This window comes from Acomys minous (assembly GCF_964271855.1).
Source record: "Acomys minous genome assembly, chromosome: 9".
Classification (NCBI taxonomy): domain Eukaryota; kingdom Metazoa; phylum Chordata; class Mammalia; order Rodentia; family Muridae; genus Acomys; species Acomys minous.
This window is the reverse complement of record NC_140490.1, coordinates 16260422-16286503: the sequence shown is the minus strand read 5'-3', so window position 1 is coordinate 16286503 and position 26082 is coordinate 16260422. Positions and strand designations below refer to the sequence as shown.

At 48.2% G+C, this 26082-nt stretch overlaps 1 protein-coding gene across 4 annotated transcripts in view; it reads left to right on the top strand.

The window, feature by feature from the left end:
* ARHGAP22 (Rho GTPase activating protein 22) overlaps window positions 1-26082 on the top strand; it is a 154984-nt gene that overhangs the window by 34660 nt on the left and 94242 nt on the right. For all 4 annotated transcript variants that reach the window (XM_084794323.1, XM_084794325.1, XM_084794326.1 and 1 more), the window contains exon 2: window positions 17590-17789. In XM_084794323.1, the coding sequence (XP_084650449.1) occupies window positions 17590-17789 (200 nt within the window). The remainder of the gene's footprint in view (window positions 1-17589; window positions 17790-26082) is intronic.

Genomic DNA, 26082 nt, shown 5'->3' with positions numbered 1-26082 from the left:
TGCAGGCACATATGTGGGCAGAATACTGTGTAAATAAGAAATAAATAAATCACTTTAAAAATTAACATAGAGGCCAGGAGAAATGGGTTGGCCATTAAAGACTAGGTTCGAAAGCAAAAGCTAGGTTCACACATATCAGCCTACAATGGATGGGCTCATTAATGCCGCTGACCTTTACCTGATTCACACTTAGCTTTTAAGAATGTGTATATTTATTTATTTATGAGTATGAATGATATGCCTGCATGCATGTATTATAGTATGTGTAGTGTGTGTGTGCGATGACCTCAGGGGCCAGAAAAGGATGCAGGTGTGGTTGCAGGTGTTTGTGAGAGGCCATGTTAGGGCTGGGAACGGAACCCAGGTCATCTGCAAGGGCAGCAAGTGCTCTCTAGCCCCCAGCTAACTGTTCTGAAAAGTAAGTTGTGACGTGCTCGAAGATAATGATTAGAAATCTAGATACTAAGAACAAAAAACGACACAGTGGGTCTTAATCATTATCAAACATTAGGTAGCACACGTAGCTGTGTGTCCTGGACTTTTATACAACTGATCATACAATCGGTCAATACTAGCATCTCCAATCACCGTGTTTTGTATAGCTTTATGACTGCTACCACACCACTAGCTTTGAGAATTTCTGTCTTTAGAGTAATATCAAGGGACCACCACTAGATGTGGCCCCTCTGTGACCAAACTATTGTTGTGCGGCATTTTTATCTATACAGAGATAAAAGGTGGCCCCTCTTTGGGGTAAGGGGAGAAGGCGAGGATTGTAGGCTCTGGAGTTGTGCTCCCAAGGCTTGTGGGATTACTTGAGATGTTTTCAGGGAAAGAGAACCAGGAAGCAGCCTGATCCATACCCACTGGTCAAGGAATGGTTCAGAATCCTGGAGGTTTCTGTTCTTAAGGGCATCGTGGAGGTCCACAGCACCCTTGAGTGCTTAGTTCTGAGCAGTGTGCCTTTCCATAAAATGCCCATTATGACCCAATGTTGCATACTCCCGAGTGGGCCAAATGCACTGAGGGGTTCCTAGGAGAGATCACATTCATGACCTGAGAGAGTGGAGTCACAAAGAAACTAGTCAGATAGGTGATACAGCATCTGGCTTTGCCTGCCTCCCGCTCAGAGAGAGGCTGGAAGACAGCGGAGCGTTCAGTCAGCGATGCCAAGGAGGGGTGTATGTGAGCTATTCCTGCGGTGGGCAGAGGCTCTAGTGTTCTAGTTTCTGTCTGTTGCTGTGGTAAAGCACTAGCCAAAGGCAACATGGAGAGGAAAGGATTTTATTGCCTCTTACACTTGCAGGTCACAGCCTGTCATTGAGGAAGTCAGGGCAGGAACTGAAGGCAGGGGCCTGCGGCCATAACTGCTGGCTGTTTGCAGAGGCTTTGCTGCCTCTGACCAGGGAAGCTCACTCACTCATGGTCAAGGGAGTGCAGTGGAAACCATGGAGGAAAGCTGGTTGGTGGCTCACTCTGACTTGGCCATGCTTAGGTAGCATTCTTATAGAGCCCGGGATCACCTGCCTAGGGATGGCACCACCCACGGTGGGCTGAGACCTCCTGTGACAACTAGTAAGTACTCAAGACTGTCCCCACAGGCCAGTCTGATAGACACAGTGCTTCAGTTAAGGCTTCCTCTCAGATGACCCTGGCCTGCGTCGCAGCTAAGTAGGACACAGGATACAGTCCAGAGTTCAGCCAAGTGTAGACACCTCACGATTGGGATCCTAAAGGAAAGAAGAGAAGCCGTGGGTCTCTTTCACCTGGCCGGGTCCTTACATCCAGGCCAGGCCCTGGCACTGCTGCTGTCAGCTAGTTGCACCCTGATGACAGAAGTGCCCAAGTCTATGCATCCTCCACTGAAGCCCAGATCTTTCCCTCACACAGAGATTACAATTTCCCAAATGGACCTTCCAGAACTAATACGAAGTTACCGAACAGCTCACGTCAGCACGGGGCTCAGAACCAACCCAGGGAATCTGATTAGAGGAAATCAAAGCTCCCAGTTTTAGGATCTCTGAATGACAGTGGCCTCAAAGTAAATAGATTTTTTTAACTGTTATTTAGAGTTTTTGTTTATTTCTGGGTTTTTGTTTGTTTGTTTGTTTCTACTGAGACATAATTTCCATACATGGTTCCTCTTTCTCTGTTACTTTCAATTACCTGTGATCAACCATGTTTCAAAATTAACATTTTTTAAAATCCAAAAAGTAAAGAATTGATGTATTTTAAATTGGTCACTGCCTTCTCATCCCAATTGTACCACAATGCAGTCTCACAATTTCTCACAGGGACATGAATCACTCCTCTGTCTGCTATGTCCACACTGTATATGCTACCTCCCCATTAGTCAGTCAGAAGACATCCTGGATATGGGATTGGTAGCCATGGGAACACAGTGCTTGTATTTAAGCAACCCTTATTCTGCTGAATAATGACCCCAAGGCACAAGCGTAGTGATCCTAAAGGAATTAGTATGTCAGAGAAAAGCTGTGTGGGAAGGCAGAAGTTACTAACTTTGTCATAGACATCTGTACATATAGAATAAAACAGAATTTCTACAGGATTCACGTGTATTGGTGTTTTAAGGCAGCCACTTCTTCCCTGAAGAGAAAGAGGCACCGATACACCGTATAGCTCTTGCCTTAAATGCCTACACCTGATGGGCAGCAGTGGCTCGCTCCTTTAATCCCAGCACTCAGGAAGATGAGGCAGGCAGATCTCTGTAAATTTAAGGGCAGCCTGCTCTACCATGTTAGTTCCAGAACAGCCAAGGCTACCCAGAGAAACCTTGTCTCAAAAAACAAAAGAAAAGGGGGGGGGGAGTCTACCTAATGACTGCCATTCAAGTCAACACAGTGCATTTTCCTTAGCTCAAGGAAGTCCCTCCCTCCATCTGTTTTCTGACTTTATCACCATGGAGTGTTTTTCTTCAGTCATTTTAAATTTTGTATGAACTGAATTATGAGCCTGACTCTTGCTGTCAACACAGGGTCTCACCTAGGCCGTCTTTCTTCTCTCATCTTTTATAGAAGGTTTAGAATGTGCTGAGTGTAGCTGAGATTTTCGTTCACGTGAGCATCTCTGTTTCACTCCTGTCCCCAGCCTTAAGAAGGTGAGAGAAAACGGAGCTAAATGGTCCAAGGTCAGAGCACTCTTGACATCTCGAGCTTAAATCCAGGCCTCTGAAGTGCAAGCAGCCTCCTCCCAAACACAACTCTGCCTGTGACTGGCTGAGGTGCATGGTCTCTCAGCAGCTGTTGATTTGAATCCCCCGAATGCCTGCTCCCTTCCCCTGGGGACTTAGATGGCATTACCAGTGCTGGACACAAAAGGATAGGTGAGGTCATCCCATCCACTCTGACCTGGCCATCTCAGATGGCTTTACTGGAAGGCACGCCCACTGAGCCACAGGCTAATAAGAATCAGGGTTAGGACTGGCCACTGCTTCCCCAAGTGGCATTACAGAACAGATTCCAGCTGTGTTGGCCATGTATGCAAAAGCGCATGCTCTGTGCAAGCAGGCCTGGTGTCATGATGTCGAAGAACCCCAAATTTGGCTGCTAGTGTATACTGACTTCTGTATCTTGGGAGTGGTATAGCTTTCTTAGATGTTACGCATCAGGAAGCTTCCCCGCCTACCTGCATTGGGGGTTGGATACATATTTGAGAATTCCAGCACTTTTGAAGCTTACCGTGATAGTAATACACACAGATACGTGAGTGGAGAGCTGGCATATCTCAGGGAGTGACCTCACTTGTGCCTTTCTGTCCTGGGGCCAGGCCCTCCCAGTTTATACCTACTAGGTCCCCTGTCAACTCTGAGCACTCCTGGATAATAAAATTCTCTGGGATGGCTTGACTTTGCAACAAACAAAGACCAGGCCACTATTCCCACTGTTTCCTTAAAGGAGAGGCGGTGCTTCCCATGTACCACGCGCAAAGGATGAGGGAGTCAAAGGGGGTCACTCTCAGAGCAGATGGCCTGAGCCAGTTAAGCTGGCCTCAGCCAGCTAGATTCCTTTGCATATAGGCACTCCGTCCCAGATGGCCAGCTGCAGGCGGAAGCAGCTAACCAGCTTGCCATGGCCCATACACTGTCTTTAAGAACCAGAGTATTTAAGTACGTAGGCTAAGGACATATACTCCCATCTGTTCACTACCTTAGCCATGGCCTGTGGACTGTTGCTGCCCAAGGCCATGTGCTGGGAAAGAAGGCTACTGGGTCCCCTCCCACCCTTTGCTCTCTTTCCAAGATGCGTCAGACAAGGTGACAGACAAACAGCATTGTCTCCCGCAAAGAAGACACCAATGTCTGTAACACTAGACACACAGGGCAAAAGTACTTCCAGATGAAGGCCAGAGGAACACTAGCCTGTCCTTGAGACCCCAGATAACCTTTGCATCGGCCATTGACCTAGTTTGAAGAGGACAGTAAGTGATTTGCAAGATAAGCCTAAGTTGGCTCAGGCCTGGTCCAGAGTGCTGCCTCGACTCTCTGACACAGGCAGCTTGGGACCATGCTCTGCATCTGCTGAAATCATCAACAACTTCATGATTGCTTAAGCAAGGGTAGAGACTGTATTGATCTCAGCTAATGGCTTGTAGGCAGGCAGAAAATGAAATTTATAATTGATATTGAATCACATATACTGACTCACCAACTGCAGGCTTTTGGTGAATGAGGTAGAAGTGGTCAGCGCTGATGGCTCCTGAGCCAGGAGTTCCCAGACAAGCTTCAGGAAGCTCAGCCTGCAGAGCTGAGAAGCCATGCTAAGTACACCATTGCTCTCTAAGCACATGCGCGCGGTCGGCCCTCCACTCTTTGCCAGTCTAGGCAGTGATCAGGATTAGCACTTTTTTCCCCCCATTTATGAGTGGAAGTCTGGGGCTCCTCCATTGAGCTGCCAAGCTAGGAAATGATAGAAAACTGTATTTCCATGCTTCCAGGTTTCTGTTTGTTGGGTTCCCCAATTGCACACACGAACATCATCACCAACCTCACTGTGCCCTTGACTTTTGCGTAGTGTGGATAGAGGCTGTGGGTAGGAGAAGTTCACCTGAGAATCCTGATGTCGGCTCAAGAGTGGTTCCTCCAAGGTCAACGCTAAGAGCCTAGGAGCCAACTAGATGGACTGGGTTCTGGACTCTGGGTTCTTACCCTCTCCCCGTCACCCCCACCATTTCTTCGTGTCCTCCTGGTGTGCAATTCCCTTCACTACCTGGTCCTCTCTCATTTTACCCACTCGTTCTGCCTCAGCCTCAGCTATGGGCTTCCTGCCTTGTCCCCCTAGGCTGACTTCGGCATTGCCTGTTTCCTGTTCCCCTTTCCTCTGTACACGCCATTTAGCTCTGCCTGCCAGGCATCCTCTCCCAGAGCGTCCGCAGTGCTGAACACACGGAAGGACCCTACATTCAAAGACTGGATAAATGAAAAGGACTGCTGTGTGCAGCGTGGGAGGAAGTAAAGAGGAAGCCATTTAGACAGCCCCTAGCCTCTGCCCCGCACAGCCTAGCTGAAAAGCAGGCCATCTGAGCCAATGAGGCCAACTTTAAGGATGTAATCTTTGGTATTGACTCTTTAAACCTTCAGAATGATCTTTATGAAAAGTTGCCGGAATTTCCAGGCTACCTCATTACTATTTTATAAGCTGAGGTTTCCATTGATGGGGTTGGGGCGTAGGGTTACACACTGTTACCCGTTAAGTTCTCCAGGCAGTGGGTCCCATTGTGAGGGCCTGGCTGGCTCTCTAGACCAAAACAAACAAACAAAACCAACAAAAACAGTAGAGGCACTCAAAGCCACCATGCAATAAATCATCTGCCATTGCGGCTCACTCCTGGGACAGCACAGGACCCTGGCAGGGCCCCTCAACCTTGGCAACAAATCACATTAACTTTATAAAAACATCCCATTGGCTCCTCCCAAGTGCCCTTCCATTACCTCACCCCTCTCCTCCCAATCAATCTTTAGACCTCAATACTTACCCTTTAAATCAATTCAGCTCTGAGAGTCATCCTGCTGTTTCCCCAGCCCGCTTTCAAATCTCATCGACTTTCATAAATCACTTGTGTTTCTGCTCTCCTGCTGCCACTGCTCAGCGCTCTGAGGCTACCCTTACACACAGCTGCAGACGCTGACACCCTCAGGCTTACTGCAGGCCGCCCAACCCCAGCACATGTGGTCCAGAGGGGCCAATGGATCAACGGTGGCTGCGGCTGGGCAGCCTTGGGCCTTTTCAAAAGCTCCTGAAAGCTATTGAATGTGTCCGGTGAGGGTCTCTAAAGTAGACCCTGAAAAGAGGACTCGCACTCAGTTTTCATTAAAGAGGCTGGTGGAGAAGTGAGGGAACCAGGGGAACAGGAAGGATTCGCCATGAGGAAGGAGCCCAGGCCATAAAAGGAGGTCTCTGCCTAAGCCCCAGGGAAGTCAGCTTTTTTGCAAAGGTTACCTGCCTAGGATGACATAAGTTCCCAGGCCCTCCTAGTTCTCCCAATTTGGAGCAAGCCAGACTCTAGCAGTGGAAGGGGAGTCCTGAAACAGCCTGGCCGACCTGAGACTCCTCCTGGGAGTGGACTGTGTCTAAAGTAAAGCCCACTGTGAGAGAGGGGGCATGAAGATCCGAAAAGGGGTCCCAGTGAATCTGGGCAGAGCTGCTGCAGCTGTGCACCATGATTTGAAAGGCATCTTTGAGCATCCTCAGAATTCCTTAGCATCAGTAGTCGACCCAGGTGAGTGATTGCTGGCCCACACTGAGCCCATCTACAGGCTAAAGGAGAGAGACACAGGCACAGGAAGGACTCACCTACAGAGAGGTTCGTACAACCGTAGCCCCCTAACTGTGGTCCTTGGCAGTTTCATGGGCAGGACAGGCCCAGGGTTCCTCCAACCCAAGTCGGCTGCTGCGTCCTGATGTGTGTGATGTTAGCCCATCCCCTGACTAGTGCCTCCAGCAGGCAGACTCGGTCTTTGCTGCTCTTAGTTGTGGTCGCAGCCAAGCATGGTGCTTATCACAGGAAAAACTCAAACATCTACCAAGCTGGTGATCTGGCCATTGATGTTTTAGACATCTCAAAGCATCCAGCTCCCTTCCTAGCAGCTCTCACTCCCAGTGCTTCAGTATAATTTACACAAATGGTTTGAACCCATACAGTACCACCGCTCCATTCTTCCCTTTCACACACATGACCCGTTAGCTAGGATATGTGCCTCAACAGACCTTGTTCCATATGAAAACCTAGAGCTCCCAAAAGCACATTGTGATGCCCTCTGTTTGGGGCTGGTGGTTTTCTTTGCTTTTGTGGAGTTTATGTTTCCTGCGGCTTGCTTTCTTTGATTTCCATAACAGTATTTAAGTATAGGCGTCTGTCCAGTTTTACGGGTCCTGTATCCTCAGATACAACCAACCGCAGAGTGAGAAAAACACCTGCATGTGTGCCGAACAGACACAGACTCTGTGTGTGTCATTGTTTCCTAGACAATGTCGTATTATGACTGTTGACAGACCATCTGCATTGTATACGTTATCTAGGGAAGAAGGAACATGTCTGGGAGGGTTGTGTAAGTCATAGGCAGATACTGTCTTCTTATACGAGGGGCTTGGACCTCTGAGGGGTTTGAGATACCTGGGGGTGGGGGGCGGGGGTGTCCCAGAATTAGTCTCAGATGTGATTATTAATGTTAACAGTGAAACTGAGAGGGGGTGAGAGAGGTAAGGAGTTTGCGTTGATGACCTCAGAAGAAAGGCGTTTATGGTGTTAAAGGAGGGCATGGGACTGAACACAGCCACTGTAATGGGGGGCTGGGCCTGAGAAGGGCTGTAAAGTTGGAAGGCTGGGTCCCTAGGACCCTCGTGAGCCACAGTGGTGATGGGAGTCCTGCAGGGTTTCCATTGAGCATCTTATTCTGACTCCTCTCTTTGAAAACTCCCTGGCTGGCCGCTTCAGGAGATGATTGCAGAGCAGGTAGGAATGGGGAGAGGACAGCAGTGACCAAAGAAGGATGGTGGGCCAGAGGATGAGGTTCCCGCTGACAAAGATGGAGAGGCCATGAGAGAAACGGTTGCTAGGCCAGGATGGAGTTTAAATCCCAGCTTGTGATAGTGGAACTGTCAGGTGGCGAGTGTGATGTGTCGTCTCAGGTCCAGAGTTGAATTGCACATGGATAACATTTAAATCCTTGAAGCAGTGTAGACAGAAGTGGATCTAAGGAGCAGCCCTAGGTACTCAGGCTGAGCGATCTGAATGGTCTGGAAACAGTGTGTGGTGCCCAGTGAGGGAAGAGCGGGAAGGTGATGTTGGGACCCCAGAGCAGAAAGTGCTGTCTGAGATGGCAGGCTCAGCGGGATGCTGTAGGGTGACCAAGAAATAAAAGGCCAGAGTTGACCCTATGGCTGAGGAATATGGGGCCTCACTGGAGACCTTGAATAGAGAAGCTTGTGTAGGTGGAGGCATGTGGAATGAGACAGAAATGTGTTCAAAGAGATAGAAAAAAAAGGAACTAGGAGTAGAAGCAGACACAGGGGGCTGGCCACGTTTAGTGGTGCAAGTCCATTGATCTCAGATTCTTTCTAACTTGGGTCTGACACAGGGCAACGTACCCTCTATAGGGCCATTTCCTGATGACTGTCATTTAGCTTTTGCATGTTCATCCATGGGCATCTTTTCATGTCACCAGCCCTGGGCTGGGGGTTCTGTTTGTTGGGATAAAGGGGAGAAGCAGAATTGGAGACTTAGAAAGGGTGTACAGTTTTCACAGTCCATTTGCTTCTCTGCTATGTAGTGACTTAGGCGATCCTTCCAAACTTTATAAACTTTGCCTACATAAAGGATGCCTGGTGCTGCAGTTTGCTTTGCCCTGGTGACAGAGTCCCATGCCTCTACTTGTCCCCACTGGTCTTTGACTTGTCCTCTTCTGTGTATTGTCTATTGTCTATTGCTTTTTTAAACTTACTGGCTCTGAGAATCCACTGCTCCACTGCCTTGTGGGAGGCAGGTCATAAACCTGTTCCTTATTCTCTTGACCTGTACCTGGTGCTGTCTGACACACCTGTCTGAGCCATGCAGCCCAGCACCCTACTCTAAGAAGGAACAAACCATTGTGACTATAACCTCACTTGTCTACACTGGGCTCTGACCTCTTGAGTGCAAGTCAACTTGTATATTCATCCATGGCAATCCTGGCCAATAAGAGCTGTATTCTTGCTGACTCTTTAAGTACCCTCCTCAGCTGGTGCCCTTTATCCTCTGCTCTGGCTCTCTTGAGAAGGATTGAGAGTCCCGAGTAACCAGGACCCAACCCTGGCTTAGCTACCTGGGAGAAATGCCGTGTGACTGAATGAAGTGCTTCTCTCTTTAGTCTCAGCCCCATCTTTGAAAAACCTGGACCACAGTGAGGAAGGAGTGACATGTTTCCTGTGGCCACCTGGCCTCAGCCCTGGCTGTCCCAGGCACCTATGTCCATCTACCCTTCCACTGCCCATCCAGGCACCTCAGCCCAGCCCTAGTCATGCACTGAGGCTCTTCTTTCTCCCATGTCAGACAGACAGGAAGCCGTGCCTTCTCTGTTACTCAGGAAAGCCAAGCCAGAGCTAGTGCAACTAGTATAACCCATGCTCCCTCACCTGACCAAGTGGCAGCAAGTACAGTGGCCAGCAAAGTCTGCTCCAGGCTACCCTGGCTCAGAGAAGCTCCAGGCAGTAGTGAGGTAGGGTGCAGTCAAGCTTGAGCACAGAGGACCATGAGAACAGAGTTGGCTTCTGGAACCTCCAGTTGGAGGGCCCAGTCACTGCTGTAAGACCCCTGCACACACCCATGAACACTTCTTTGCCTTCTGCCATAATCCGGGATGGCTTCCTGCTTGTCCAAGTGAACCCCCCACACACCTGGCCTGAGCAGACTTCCGTCCTGGTACCTGTGAGCCTCCCTCCCTGACTCCTTCTTCCATCTGACCCTATCCATGCTTTAGCCATAAGCATGTACGCCCCTCCCTTTCTTCTTGTTCTTACAAGGAGTGTTCCAGAAAGAATTCTCCATGTTATTTTAAGAAGTATGTGCACATCCATGTGTATATGTGTATGTGTATGCATGTGTATATATGTCCATGTGTGTTTGTGTATGTATATGTATGTCTGCATGTGGCATTGTCACATACAGGTCCTATAGTGCTAAGCCCCGTAGCCCCTCCATCTTCCTCCTCGCTCACCTCCCACCCTCTCCCTTCCTTCTCCCTGCACAGGCTTCCTGAAAGAGGTCATAGCAGTCTCTTGAGGAGTAGGTACACTGGCCCTGAAGCCAGCAAATGCAGACACCGGCGCAGGGTGTGTCACCTTCCTGTACTGTGACTTCAGGCACCGAATATGCAGACTATATCCTGCACATATGTAAGACGGACGTGGAGCCTTCTGTAAGAATAAATAGTCTGTGTAGAAGGGGGGGGGGACCCACACATAGCATGTAATGCCAAAGTCCATGCGAACTGCAACTGTTGTTGCTATTATAACAGTTATTATTGAGTGCCTCCTGTATAATCTGTAATCTAGTATGTTGCAGCCTTTCTCCATCCCTCTGTCTGTCTGTTCTCTGTCTCAGTCTCTATCTCTGTCTCTGTCTCTGTCTTTTGTCTGTCTGTCTGTCTGTCTGTCTGTCTGTCTGTCTGTCTCTCTCTCTCTCTCTCTCTCTCTCTCTCTCTCACACACACACACACACACACACACACACACACACACACACACACACACACACGGGGGACACAGAAAGACACCCCCTGACCCCTGCCAGGAGAGTTCTGGATCTCTCGTAGCCCTAGCTCCCCTTCTGGTCCCTGCTGCTCCCTCTTCTCCAGGCAGAGGTGCTACTCAGAGCCCATCAGTCCTTGGACCGAAATGCATCCTCTGGCCAGCTCCAGGTGCAGAGGTGAACCCAGCAGTCTTGTGCCCGCAGGGAGCAGTAGCTAGCCAAACACAGCAACATTGTCAATGCCTGTTATTCACACAGTGTTAAAGGTGAAGTGAAAAAAGATGACCTTCTGTGGAGGGATGTGGAGGACCACATGGAGGAGCCGTCCCTGGAGATCAGACTCTTACAGTGTAACAACCCCAGGGTTGTAACCATAACACAGTCATCTCAGCAGCTGGAAAATCCGGATTCTAAGCCCTTTACCCCAGAAGTTTTGGTTGAGCAGACGTAATGTAGGCGGGAGCCTGAGCGTCCCAGCCGGGTGCATGCATGTGCTATGAGACAGCTCGGCAGCTGTTATCTGAACAGGTGGTTCTGTTGGTGGTATGTGACCATGATGGATGTGCTGTGACTCATGGTCTAGGACAGAAACGGGATTTACTCTGTGCACCACAAGATCATAACTGCATCTGGAGAGAGGACAAGACTGTTAGGCCTGACTTTAGGGTCCACGGTGCTTTGATGAAGGGGTTGGCGCTTGGGCATGAAGCCAGGCAAACAAAGAGTCTTAGACTGTTCCGCTTGCCAGCCTCCAACCACTGCTGCGGCCTCTGAAGACCTCAGTTTCCACATGTGCAAAGAGGAAAATGAAACTTGTTGATGGGAGAATTCAAGATTCAGAGTATTTCCTTGGCCATTGCATAGGCGTTTGGGAGAGGCCTGCAGGTTGTTGCCCAGGCAAGAATGATTGTATCTGAGCTGATTCAGTAAAGGAGACTGAAAAGAAAGAAGAGCACGGGAAACAACGGAGTTTAGAAATTGATCACCTATTCAGGCTGAGGTGGGCATTGCAGCAGCACCTCAGCTATGCTGTTGGCTACCTGAAGAGTAAGGAGGAGGTGCTGCAGGTTTGGGAGAGTTCCCCACTGAGTTTCTCACTTAGGCCAAAAAGACCTGAGACCATCTATAGAGCATCTAGAGGGAAGCTGGGACAACCTGGCAACAGTGAAAACACGATGGGTGAGAGAACTTCTGGGGAGTCAAAAGCCAGAAGCTGTTGCTGAGGCTTGACTACAGAAGTTAGGGAGGCGGGGGCTGGAGAGATGGCTCAGAGGTTAAGGGCCCTGACTGCTCTTCCAGAGGTCCTGAGTTCAATTCCCAGCAACCACATGGTGGCTCACAACCATCTGTAATGTGATCTGATGCCCTCTTCTGGCCTGCAGGTGTATATGTGGGCATAACACTGTATAAATAAATAATAAATAAATAAATAAATTTTTAAAAAAAGAAGTTAGGAAGGCGCTTCAGATTGGAGAACAGGCAGCCTTCTGGGAGAGATGGTGATGGTGTCTTGTCCACCAAGGCGACAGAGGCTGGAACCAGGCTTTGGGGTTTGATTAGTGCAACGTTGGGAGAGGCCAGAGTCTTCAAATACAGCCTGCTGCAGAGATGAGACACAGTTGCACGGGCTGTCCCGGCAGAGGTAGTGACAACAGCCACCTGCTGCACGTGGTGAGGTGAGCTGAGGGCATAGCAGCACCACACTTGTGCTGACCTCCTTCAGATCAAGAGCCCTGCCTGCCCTGCCCTGAGGTGGGTTCACATCCTGGTTACCCTGTAAAGCCTGGCCCAGTGGTGCTGCAGAGATTTTCCTTCTTCCTGGTGGCTCTGCAGAGATCTGCAGCCCAATAGTCTACACCTTGGTTTAATTTCCTTTCCCTTTAACTGCTGGGGACTCCAGTGGGAAACAGCAGCTCAGAGTTCTGTACTGTGCTTGTTCACGAGGGAGCGAAGACAGAAGGAGAGAGGGAAAAAGAAGAGGTGATGTCTTCTTGTGAGTGGAGGACCCCCCACTAACTGAGGGGGTAAAGGTTACCCTCCTCCCCAGACTTAGCTTGCTACAGGCTTGCTCCCCATATCCCTTAGCTTGCCCACGCTGCTGGATCAAGACCTGGTTTAAATATTTACAGAACTGAATATGTTGCTTAAAAGAAGTGTAGAGGACAGGAACAGTGATTGTTAATAAACCATACCCGTGGCTGTTTTCCTCATGAGAAGCTCCATGGGTCTCATAAGTAATATCTATGTGATTGGTCATCTGAGGAGAAAGCAGTGCTGGTTTGGTAGTCAACACAGCCTGTACAAGAAGACTGTCTCTGGGGAGTTGCAGGGCACTGGCAGTCAACATGGCCTGCTTTAAGAAGACTTTCTCTGGGGAATTGCAGGGCGCTGGTGTTGCTTCCCCCTTTCTGGAGTGTGGCTTCAGCAGGGCTGGCTTCCCACTACCTGTAGCTCCCAAGAAGGCTGGTCTCCACAGCTTGACAATCAGGGTGAAAAAAATCTTTCCCTTCTTTGTGGTGACATGCCAAGAGACATACATGACAGTAGCATGCGTGGTCAGCCACACAGTCACTTCTTGTCCATGTTGCCAGGACAACGTTGTCCATCCTCCCTGGAGAAGCCATCTGGTAGACCTCACCTGGTATACTCAGGAGAGCCCATCTATGCTGATCAGTCCCTGAGACACGGAGTTCCTGCTGTGAGCTGCCCTGCTTAGTGTGCTAGAGTGGGAGAGAAGGTGTATGTCTTGTGGAACAAGCAAGCATCGGGTTCTGTTACAGAATATAAAAGACACAGCCCCGAATGCAGCCCTAAGATGGGCCACGGGTCCAGTCCCCACCGAAGACTCCAGAGGGGTCTATGCTGTCTTTTGTGGGAGTATGGGAGGTTCTAGGTGCCTCTTGCAGACTGCCTGAAAAGAAGAGGAATTCAAGAGTGGACAGTGGAGACCAAGCCAACCCACCCACACCAAAGAATCCTTACTCAGTGGGCCAGCACCGCCTGCCAAGCCTTTCGTCAGAAGTCAGGCAATCTAAACACAAAATCCATGTATTTGATGGCTTAATTGTACTGACCTTGTAAAAAAAAAACTTAAGAGATGGACAGCAAATTGAGACCCAGAAAAGAAAACCCAGTAACCAGAGGGATATCTCCTCCTGAGTCCTTTTTCAGATCTTACCAGAATACTGAGGCCATGTTTGCTTTCTTCTCATCATGGGCATCATCTTCATCTCCTCAGAGCCACGTCAGCCAGTGTCTGTCTAATCCAGCCTTGCTATGCCATGTCAGCATGGGCTGATGTAAGTTCAGGGGAGAGGGCAACCGTGGGAACAGAAGGGTCCCTCCTGATAATTGATGCAGTTCTACCAGGCACAACTTCTCTCTGCCTCATCATGGGCTCAGCCCAGCCCCAACTAGACAAAACATTTCTTCTATCTCTGTGTCTTTCAAAGCAGGGCCACTAAACTAGTAAAATGGGGACCCCAGAGAAGATTCACCAGAAATGGAAGGGCAGCCTTTCCAGGGCCATGAGTGGACTTTGTGGAAGATTGAGTCTCATGTGAACAAGGAGAGAGACCTAAGAAGCTATGACTTCAGAACTGTGGCTGTTCCTCCCATTGAGAGGGACCAGTTGGGCAAGCAAAGGGAATGTGCACGTGTCTTCTACTGGTAGCAAAACTCTTGCAGAGAGCCCTACTTGATTAAACATACAGGAAGAAAAAGAACTAATACTATCATTTTTCACCCACTAAGTTCTGGGGTGTGAATCCTCAAAGTGTGATCTACAGCACTGGTGTTCATGGGGCAAATGTTGTGTTAGTACGCCTGTGTGGTATAATACAGCCACACACATTTTGAGGAAGTTACGGTATGTAAAGATACTTTAAGTGCCAATAGCCACAGAAAGATCGATTCTGGCTCTGTGGGCTTACTGCTGGTTGCTTAGATTCAGGAAACAAATTATCTATGGAGGCATTCACTCTACTATTCCCTTTATCAGTATCATCATCACCATGGTTACCAGTCACGAAGCCAGTTGATGTGCCCAACACTCAGTGGGGCTTGGTGATCTCTCCTCCTCTGTAGCAGTTTCTCCTTCTCCCATTTACTCTGAAGCAGATATTATAGTGCTGTACAGGCCAGAGTTACTGACATGTAGACTGAGGATGAGTTCACAATGCTGGCTATGAGGTAAACTCAAGTCTGCCCAAAGTCTGTACTTCTTCAACTAGGCCTCATGGCACACTGGCTAATATCTATTGTCAACTTGACAAGTTCTAGAACCGACAAATCTCTGGGCATGTCTGTGATGGAGCTTCTAGACTTAATGATTTGAGGTGCGAAGACCCACTCTAAATGTCAACAGCACCATTCTACTGACTAAAGGCCTAGCTTGAGCACAAAGGAGAAAGTAAGCCACACACTGGCACCCACCTCTTTCTGCTTCCTGAGTGCAGGTGCGATATGACCAGCTACTTTGATTTGATGTTTTCCCTACTGTGTTTTGGTCTTGTTATGGCCTGATCTTTCCTTGCTATATCTTCACTTCCCTCTTTTGGGAATGTTTTACTCTGTACCATTGTGCGCTGGAAGTGTGTAACTTGTTTCTGATGTTCTAGCGACTCAGAGTTAAGAGATTTCCTGAGTTCCAGAAGAGAATTTGTGCTTGCAGTTTTTCATGTGTTAGAGCTGTTGAAAATGTTTGAGTATTTTTGAAGTTGGACTGAATAAATTTTTCATTATTAGATAGCCATGAATCTATGAGGAAGTGGGGTAGAAGATTATAGCTTTAACAGACTATCTTTTGGTGTCAGGTTGTCAGATTGTGAGCTTTTGATGGTTAATACTGTCAAGTCTATAAGATCTAGGAGCACATGAATGTCTATGAAAGAGTTCCTAGGTTGGGTTAACTGAGATGGGGTAACCAACCTTAAATCTAGGTGTCACCATTCAATGGACTGTGGTCCTAGGATGCTCTAGAACCAAAACTTATAGGCCAGCAGAACTGAAGTTGCAGGAAGAGAAAAAAAACATTTTCCTAGTGAGTCACTAGGGGTGATAGGACTAGGACTATCCCCATTTCCACCCTGTTGTAGTTAATTTACCAGGATGGCCTAATAATGTTTATTATCAGGCCTATAGCTATTATTATGGCAGTATTTTGTAAGCCACTAGCAATCAATCAAGACACAGACACCTGTTATATTTTAAAATAGCCTTAGTTGACTTGCGGCAAGGCAGATATTAATCCCCTAACCTTCTTCCCATAGTAGGGCAGGTATCCCACACCTGCCCCAATCCCATACCATCTGCTTCTAATAATTTCTATTAAGCTACCTCCCATCCCTAATCCAATATACTTGCTAATGTTCTTCATCTGGGCCAAATTTCCGTCCACATCAGCCATGTGCTTCTCCATCACCTAACCCATGGTGGCCTTCCCTCTTCTTCTCCTCTCCTCCTGTCTCTCTTCTTCCCAAGATTCTCTCTGTCTCTCCAAGCCCAGGAACTTAATCATGCCGATCTCATTTGCCCTGCCCAGGAGTGATGGCCTTTTATTAGTCAAACCGGTTAGGGTCACAGAGACAGCAAGCAGTAATTAGCATCAAAATACATCAGACCAACCTCCAACACCACGCCTTGATTCCTGGACCCAGGTGTGTGGATCCTGGATAGGAGAGAAGCCACACCATATCCGGGATGCTGACTCAAAGCATGTACTGCCTTCTGGAGATCCTTGCCCTAGGCGTCTGCAACCTAATTGGTGCTGTAACTAGCTGTAACCATGTCTCCAAAAGGCCATTTCGTCTTTGTATCAGGCCAGCTCCTTCAGTACGGTAGCGACATGGTAAGGCCAGTGGACTCCATGGTCACAGGTCCACTGTTGCACCTCTCAGGCTGTGACTTGAGCTCCTCGGTCAGAAACAGTGCTGTCTGGAATGCTCTGATGGTGGGATAAGGCATTCTGGAAGTCCACAGGTGATGGGTTTTTTGCAGAATCATTACATTCAGGAAAGGCAAATCCATAACCCAACAGATTAGTGCCTTTAAGCTGTGATCAGAGGGAAGTGTATGTTGATTGTGCAATAAACAGTATGTGGGTGGGGCAGGCCAAGCAGCCAGCTGGAAACAAGAATGTAGAGCCATCTGAAATACAAACACATGTTCAGCTCTGTGCTGGTGCTGCTGGGAGTCGGAGGTGGCTGTGTTGTGGGAAAGGAGCTAGCCTGTGCTGCTCCCAAGAACTCCGCAGCTGTCTCCTCGGTTTCTCTGAGGAACTCAATTGTCTGGGGATCACTATTTTCCCTTAGTGTAGAAGGTGAGCATGGAGACAGCCCCATCCCTCACTAAGCCAAAACACTGCTGAGACAAGGCTGGCGAGATCAGTACCAATGGCCAAGGGATGACTTTTTTTTAACTGAGTCTTAAAGATAGAGTAGGAATTCATCAGAAGCCAAGGCCAGGATCTAAATGGGAGAGAAGTAAAAAAAAAAAAAAAAGTGTCTGAGCTTATAGGAGAGTGGCATGGAAGTTAAGCCAGGCACAGGGGATTATAGTCCCTGGAAGGGACTTATCCATAAGGAGTAACCTGAGGAGGTGGAGAATCTTGATCCCAGGGACAGAGCAGAAACTAATGAAGGAAGGCTGCCTACATCCCCACCAAGTGCTTAAACCCAGGCTCCTTCTGAGGTGTTCCAGTGTATGCCCCTGAAATCCAAGAGGAAAATAGATCCAACTTGTCCTGCCAGCCTGGGCCCCAAGGCCTTGGTCCCCAGGTAGCCGAGGTGCCAGGATGGGATAAGAACTGACCTTAGTCTCCCCAACTCACTGTGTGTCCTTGCCTTCCAGCTCGCTCCAAGAGCCTGGTGATGGGGGAACAAAACCGAAGCCCAGGGAGGCCCCTGGTCCCCCACAAGCTCAGCCCTATCCTCAAGGCTGGCTGGCTGAAGAAGCAGAGGAGCATCATGAAGAACTGGCAGCAGCGATGGTTCGTGCTACGTGGGGACCAGCTATTCTACTACAAAGACAAAGACGATAGCAAGCCCCAGGTAAGGCACAAAGGTCCTACGTCCCGTGGGTGTTAATGCTGGGACAACAAGGGGGAGCAAGTTCAGTGTGTGCTTGGAAGGAAGGCCAGCACCCAAGTCTGGTTCTTAACTCCGTGCACACCCCAGTATGGCAGCTTATGGAATGAACAAGCTTCCTTTTAACGTCAGTAGGGCGCGTCCCCGCCTGGCTTAAGAAGCAGCACTTCCGGTGTTCTGCTCAGCTCCTTAGCACGTCCAACAGACACGTATGCACACATTTCATTCTCATGACCCAGGAGAATGGGTTCAGGCCAGTCTAGCCTTACACTGAAGTCTTGAACCACTGTGAAGGTCTTTGCCTGTTGCCTCTGCCTCAAATAGGGGCTTTTCCCTGTGCGACTGGGGAACATCCCCATATTGAAGTGTGCTCAAAACGCGTGCCCTTCCACCCAGGCAGGACTAAGTTCACTCCCTCAGAGTAACTAGTAGCTTCATCTGTCATGCATGGCCTCATCCCAGCTGGACCATGTAGCCACCAAAACTGAGTGTCTTTCAGAGTGACTTCCAAGACAGCTGGGCCTGGAGGATTTGGGCAACCTAATATTTGTGAGAGCTGAAGGCAGAACTCTGTAACCATGGCCTCTGTGCCCACACATTGCAAGCTATGGGTAGACCTGGGTGCAGGGGAATGCCAAGTTCAAAGTAAGAAAATGATTCTTCAGCCTGTGTTGTCTTCTGAGAATGTCGCAAGTGTCGGTCTTCTCGGTTGTCCCTTTTCCATGTCGCCAACATTTGCTTTAGTAGAAGTAGGGCTGAGGCAGACCTCATGCCAAGCCTGCAGTGACAGAGGGAGTCAGCTACAGCTAATGATTTGATACCTGCACTTCGAGCATTCCAATGGTTGCCTCCCTCTGTGGAGAGTAATTCTGGTTTCTGCTCTGCATTAGTTACGTCACCTTGCATTTCCAAAATATAATGAGAAAGGTGTTGCATAGTAATGTGAGTGAGCTTAATCCACTGAGCCATATACTTTAATGATGGCTACTATGGTAACCTTTATGTCATGCAAATTTTAATATATATATTATATATAATATAGTATATATATATAATTATATATAATATATTAATATATATATATGCTTTAGGTAGATGGCCATTTAGGTAACAGCACAAATGGAAACTGGGTAGGACAAAACTCATGTGTGTGGACCACACTGCAGTTAACAGGATAGAGGAATCCTGACTGAGAAATCCTGATCTCATTCAGTTCCTCAGGTCTAAAAAAAAAAAGAAAAATGATGTCTCGAGTTCAGTGGGGCAGATGGGAGCTCTGGAGTCAAATGGGTATGATTTCCATGCAGCATGCTAATGGTATGACTTTGGGCACCCACTTTCTCCTTTTTCAACTTTGATTTTATTTGCAAAATGAGACAACATTACCTACACGACAGGGATGATTTTGTAATTAAATTGCATAACAGCTCTGTAACCAAGAGCCAATCTCAGCTCACTGAATGCTTACACCTGACTCTGAATGTCCATAGCCCTGGATTCACCTTCCTCCCTTCCGGCCCACTGATTCCTCTACCCCAGAGACGTGGCACAGCATCATTTTCTTTTCCGCCTCCTTGACCCATCAATAGTGTTTCCTAAGTGACCTAGCCAGGACCATTCACTCTGACATCAGCGACAAAAGCTACCAGAATGGTACAGCCCTGCATTGGGCTCCAGCCGCCATTCCTGCTCCACTCGGCCCACAGCACTTCCTTCTGGACTCTGTACATTGGGATATTGTTTGATGCCAGGTGTTGCTAACCCTGAGGTCACTCGCTTACATGAAGATCCCTCTACTCTAAGCTCCCCCATGTGTTCGTCTCAGTGAGCCCTGTAGTAGACCAGGAATCCCTACTTCCAATCAGACAGCTCTAGGACATTTCTATATCCCAGAATTCTCCATTGCCGCCATCTTTTCCAGACCTTGGCATGTCTCTCCTAGTGGGAACAGCTAATTTAGTGGTGATAATCACATGCCCCAGTCACTGGCTGGGATGCATCAGTAGCTCTTACACCCAAATCAAGCCAGACCAGGTCCTTTAACCCCAGGGAGAACGGGACATCTGTGCAGGGAGCCAGCATACCCCGGCAGACACCAGCCTCTGCTCAAAGCTCCTCTTGTGACTCTCTGGGTCTGCTGACACTCCTGGGGAATTGGGACATTGTCACGCACCTAGTCATTGTTCCAGAACAAACTCTGTCCAGCTCTACAGGTTCCCAGTCTCAAGGCCACTATTAGTCCAACTTGACATTTAGCTGCTACAGTGTGATCTCAAACTGCTGTCACAACCAACCCACAGGTCTCTACTTAATTTCATGAAGTACATGTAATAGGCTAATTCTCAGTATCTGGTTCCTGGAAAATCTGCCCTGCTCACTGTTCATTGTGACAGCACGCCCCGGCAGCAAGTACCTTCTTGGCAGACAGCCTGCACCAGCTATTGTAATTGTCAGGAAAGGCCACATCCAACTGCCTGTGATGTTGCCCAGAGTGCACGAGTCATGATAAGCATCAGTCGTAGCCCCACATCCCTGCTCCCTCTCAAAGCCTTTATCTCTTCTCCTCTGCCCTTCTCAGGCCAGGAGTGCCAGCAGCAGACAGCATAGAGACAAGGCAAGTGGCTTGCATGAACTCAGACAAAAAGGCCGGGCAGAGGTGCTTTTCAAAGGCTGGCATCTGCCGTCAGCCCTCCAGCCTTCTCCAGTACATGCTCCAGAGGCTTTCTAGCAGGCAGATGCTGCAGCTTCTCCAGTGAAGGTGTCCAGGGTTTTCTTCACATTACTTCTTTGGGGGAAGTGGTTTCAACTTCTGCTGGAAATGTTTTCTTATGGCACGAAGCTTCCTCACATACTTTGGTGACAAGCTTGGTCCACTTCCATTACTCGGAGATTCACTTTAGTTATCTAAGGCCTTTCGCTGTGACTTTCTTGGCACTGCAGAAATGGACCGGGATGGAAACCAAAAATATAACCTCCGGAACATAGGACAGAAAAAACAGTCACACTAGAGAAAGAGTCCAAAACAAGCCACGGGACAGCAGGAGTAGATGCTGATATTACAACACTCATAATAAGTGAGAATAAACTAGATGTATCTGTCTCTTAAGTGACGGAAAGTTCAGGGAGATTGGGCCTAAAAGCTAAAAGAGTAAATAAGCAAAAGAGTGGGGGAAAATATACACCAGTAACTTTGAACAAAAAGAAACCCTGGCTGAACAGTTACAAAAACCAGGATCTGAGGTGGGAACACACACTTCAAAATTCCTTCCTAGTTAATGAAAAACAAAGATAAAAATCAACCTTCTAGATAAGGGCAACAGATTTTGAAAATCTAATTTGCCGATTTAAACTCCCTAAACCTCCCTAACAAGTTATAATATGTTTGGTCGGAGTGAAGAAGAGGGAGACAGCCTCTGATGCTGCGGCAGGCTGCCTAGGAGCAGCTGACATGGCTGGCTGAGCTGGAATCCAGGAACTGCTGGGGCTGCCAGGGAGCCTCTGGCTTGCAGACTAGACCTGTCTCAACAGGCTGGAACTGGCAGCTCTGGATAGGGAGCAAGAGGAGCAAAGAACAAGAGCCTAGGTTGACAGTCAGCTTCAAAAATCTATCAGAGGACGGATGGGGTGGCAGCTCGGTGAGGGGCTGTGACAGGAGCATGGGGACCTGAGTTCAGTGCCAAACACCCACATGAAAAGCAGAGCACAGTGGCACACACTGGTGGCCCATGTGGACCCCAGGGCTTGCTAGGCAGCTGGTCTAACTGAATCAGAGACTAGCTCCAGGCCCAATGAGAGACATTGTCTCAAAAATTTAGGTGAAAAGTAATAAAGGAAGACACTTGGGCATCAGCTTCTGCCTTGAGCATACACTCATACACCTGTACAAGTGCATGTACATACACATGTACACAGGCACATACATGTACCTGTACATATGTATGTACATACACCTATATAGGTGCCTGTACATATATGCCCAATGCACATACACACATGCATATATGCACAAGCATGTACACATACATAAAACACACACATTAGACCTAAGATACGGTGACAAACTAGTGTCAGAAGGTGGCTCCCTCCTGAATGGCACTCAGGTATAAGATTACAGGCATGGTGCCTGGGAAAAGGTGTGAGCAGAGCATCACTTCAGACTAAGAGCCCAGCTCTAAGGAGGAGCACTATGTTTCCATTCCCCAGTATTCGCTCCATAGTTAGGAGCAGCCTCCTCCCTGATCCAGAGAGGAAAGTGAGGAACTTTCAGGGATTGTTAGGGCAGTGGCCCTGGTAGAACTCATCACACTTGCCATAGTCAGCCTCTTAGCGGTAAAGGGCAGGATGGCAAATGAAACACAGGTAAAAACAGGAAGGAAGAGGAGGAGTGGGAGGAGCAGGAGGGCTAGCGAAGGGAAGGAGATATCATCAATAAAGACAGAAAATATCAGGGCAAGAAACCACACGTTTTAACATTCCTTGACAGGCCTGAACTCCTAGCTGCTCTGGAGGCTAAGGCCAGAGTATCGCAAGTTCAAGGTCAGCGTGGGCAACTTAGTGAGAGCCTGTGTTTCAAAATTATAAAAGCGAAAACAGGGCTGGGGATGAAGCTCGGTGGTAAAACACTGACCAGCATGTGCCAGGCTCTGCGTTCTCTGCTAGCACATCTTAACAAGGCAACTGTCTTTTACATCCTCTGAGAGGGACTGTGTAAGCATGGCTGGCACAGAGAACCTTCTGGAGGAAGTCAGAAATGAGGCTTCCAACCTGAGACACCCAGGAAGAGGAGACAAAAATAACAGAAGCAGCAGGACAGACAAGCCTGGTCTGCACAGGGAGAAAATGCAAAGACCCAGTCCTCAGAGACACACTGCGGATAAGCTCCTCTGTGCAGGAGCGCTCTCGGGATGGGCTGACGAAGATGGTCCTAGGCTGGTGCAGGAAGTGGGTGGGGGTGGGGAGGCTAGAAAAACAGCCTCAGCTGCTTGGAGTCCTGCAGATGATGCCTACAGCTTTACGCCAAGACGAAGTCACATAAACATGGTATTCGGGAAAATAAAGAAAATCCCAATTAAGAGACAGTTGAAAGTGCTTATTCTGACAGTGGCGGGGGAGGAGTGAATTGCTCTCTGGTGGCACTGTGGAGAACCTTCTTATTCCTTGAATAACTCTGCTCTTCGACATCAGTGAAATAAAACAAAAATAATTAATATTATGGGTTTTAAGGATACCAATAAGGCAGATCAAAGCCACCAGGTGAGGCTTGGGGTGGACCCAGGAATGCACTGTGAGGATGGTGTGTGCATTATTTTACTCCTCACAGCAGACTGTATTCACTCGTGCAGACCTCTTTAATGATTTACTTAACCTACATAGAATACAATGAAAAGCAAAACGCATGGAACAGCAGGGCCACAGGCCTAAAGTGTTCCTCAGATGATTAGAAAATGGGTAGTAGGAGACTAGACAGGTCACCAGGGGCTACGAAGGACCACAGAGTCCTGTGATGGCCTCTGAAGAGCAGTCTTTAACCTAATGGACAGCACAGCGTGTGTGCGGCAGCCCACCTCACAGTAGGAAGCTTGTCTCACACAGAGCAGAAGGAAGAGCTGTTAGTTTGGCATGGGATGTGGCCCGATCTGCATTCCAGAATCCAGATCTGGGCCTTCGGTTCTGTCCTGGTGTTGAGTGATCTGCTATGGTTGAGGGGTTCGCACCCAGTTCCTGGGCCGGGCATTCTCAGACACACAGGCAGGAGGCACAGGGACAGGAAGCCCTCCCTGTCCTAGAGAAAGTGCCTGTGGGCAGAGTGTCTGTGTGTTGGGGGGGGGGACAGAGGGGGGGATGCTGTGGTGTTTGAGGGACACCAGAGTGGCTCAGGCACCTGCAGGCTCTAGGTGGGACAACTGAGGAGCCACTCACATACAGGCTGTGTTTCTGTTTTGCCTCTTTTGTTGTTGTTTATTTTGTTTTCTTTCTTCTTTTCTGGGATAGTAGCAGGAGGCTGAGCAGTAGAAAATTGATTTAAAGTTTGATTTAATTTAACATAAAAGCCTGGAGTTGAGAGAAGAAAGACAAGATGGATGAGAGACAGAGGATCTAGTGGGAGAGAGCATTAATGCAATCAGAACCTCTTAAGGAAACCAACAAAACGAAAAGTGCCACAATGAAACTGAAATCCCACAACAAACAAACAAAGAGTTCATTTTGCATTGGCCATCTACTCCTGGGCATGTGGCCCACCCTGGTGGGTGGTTGACAGACCCGGTGAGACTCCTTTGGAGAAAACAAATTCTTCCTTTCCTGTCAGGTGTCAATTGCAAATAGTTTCTTGTCCTGTGCCCACTCACATTTTTCAGAACTGAAACTTCATCAGGCTTGAACCTGTGTGGGTCCTGTGTGTGCTGCCACAGTCTCTGTGATACACACTCATCTTAAAAGTCACAGAAAAAATGTATCTTAATTTACAATATTGATATGTGTTAGGTATAGTAAGCTAAGTAGGTTATTCAATTGGAATAAAAAGAAACATTTACAAAAGGGAGTGCTTATGTAGGGGTTAGAAAAGTCATCCAATCCCATAGCTTGAAAGTCATAAGGAATGTTCCAGCATACAACCAGTCTCCCCCTTCCCTGGAGCCATCATTTACCAAGCTTTTCAATCCCCCCAAAAAGCCCAAGTAGTGGTGTTGGGAGCCCCTCCCTCATCACCTCAGAGAGGAGAGCTTCTCATTTTTTGATGAGGGATGCAGATGACTGACATCTTGCCTAGATGATGGGTGCTCCAGTAGCATGTAAAAGCCAGTACAACCTTAGTGAGAACTTTGCTTGACAAGAAACTTTCATCACAGCTGAAGGCATCCAGCAAGAGCCAGGGAGGATGCTGTTTGCTGGCTTGTATTCAGCTAGCTTTCTTCAGCAGTTCAGGACCAGCTGCTTCCGACCACAGTGGGCTGGGCCCTCTTATATCAATCAATTAACAATCAAGGCAATCCTGCACAGACATGCTTATGGGTCTGTCTGATCTAGGAAGTTCCTCACCTAAGAGTCTCCTCTCACAGGACGCTAGGCTGCGTCAACTTGACAGTTGAAGTTGACCAGGACACTTCCCATGGACGTGTGGTGTCTGAACCTCAGCAAGTCATTTTACCAGAGTCCCACATCTAGAGGGAGGAAAAAAGCAAGGGGTCGGGTGGGGCGGGGAGTAGCTTTCTGGACTTGGGCTTCCCAACTCACTAGCTCATAACCAGAGAAGACAGTTGTTGTGATTTAAATGAAAGATGTTGGGAGCTGGATAAATACTTCCACAGTTAGGAGTGCTTGCTGTTCTTCCAGAGAATCTGAGCGACTAGGACGACCCAGAAGTGATGCTGCAAGCATCCCGGTTCCCACCTTTGCGAAGCAAAGCTGGGCACGTGTCTGGACAGGTCACAGCAGGACAGGGACACTGTGGAGGGGGAGAGCTCCCAGGGCCCTGCCAGATGACTGAGGCCTTGAACCTTCTGCTCCATGCAGCTACCAGCTGTGTGCAGCTGTGCGAGTGACCCTAGACCACACCCCATGGAGCAGAGCCACCCTCTGAGCCCTGCAGCTCCCACAAGTCGTATTTGGTCAGTGAACTTGTCTCCTCCTCCCTCCTGCCGTCTCGATCCACAGCAGATAAACAAGTTAGCAATGTCCTCCCAAGCAGGAAAACCCAGCACCATGGGTTAGTTACGCTCAGTAGTAGTAGACACAGACATGACCTTGAGTTAATTGATCCCTGATAGGTTTGTTAGCATGGTGGAGGGAAATTAAACTGTTGGTCCTTCCCTGTTTAAAATGCCGTTGGAGACAACTTCAGATGTCTCTTTTGTGAAGAATTATTAGAAGCTTATAAAAAGAGAAGTACCAATTATTTAGGTCTAAATCTGAGAATTCATGTTTTCTTTATGGGATTCTTACAATGCTCACTGCCATTTGAGGACCGTGACTTTTAGCTGTCTATAGATACCAGAATCTGAGTTCTAGCCAAACAAGTTAGATCAAAAATGCTATATTTGCCAAATTAAAAGTGGCAACCTCGGCAGCTCACCTTCAAGCAATTTTTAATTACAATTTTCCCTCCCTGTAGCGTGTTAAGGAAAACTCATGAATCAAGTTGTCTTAAAATGTGTCTTCCACTGAAGTCCTGGAGGCAACAGCGACACTAGCTGTGTCAATGTCCTCATCTTAATTATATAATTATAATTATTATAAATACTACGATTGATAACTATAT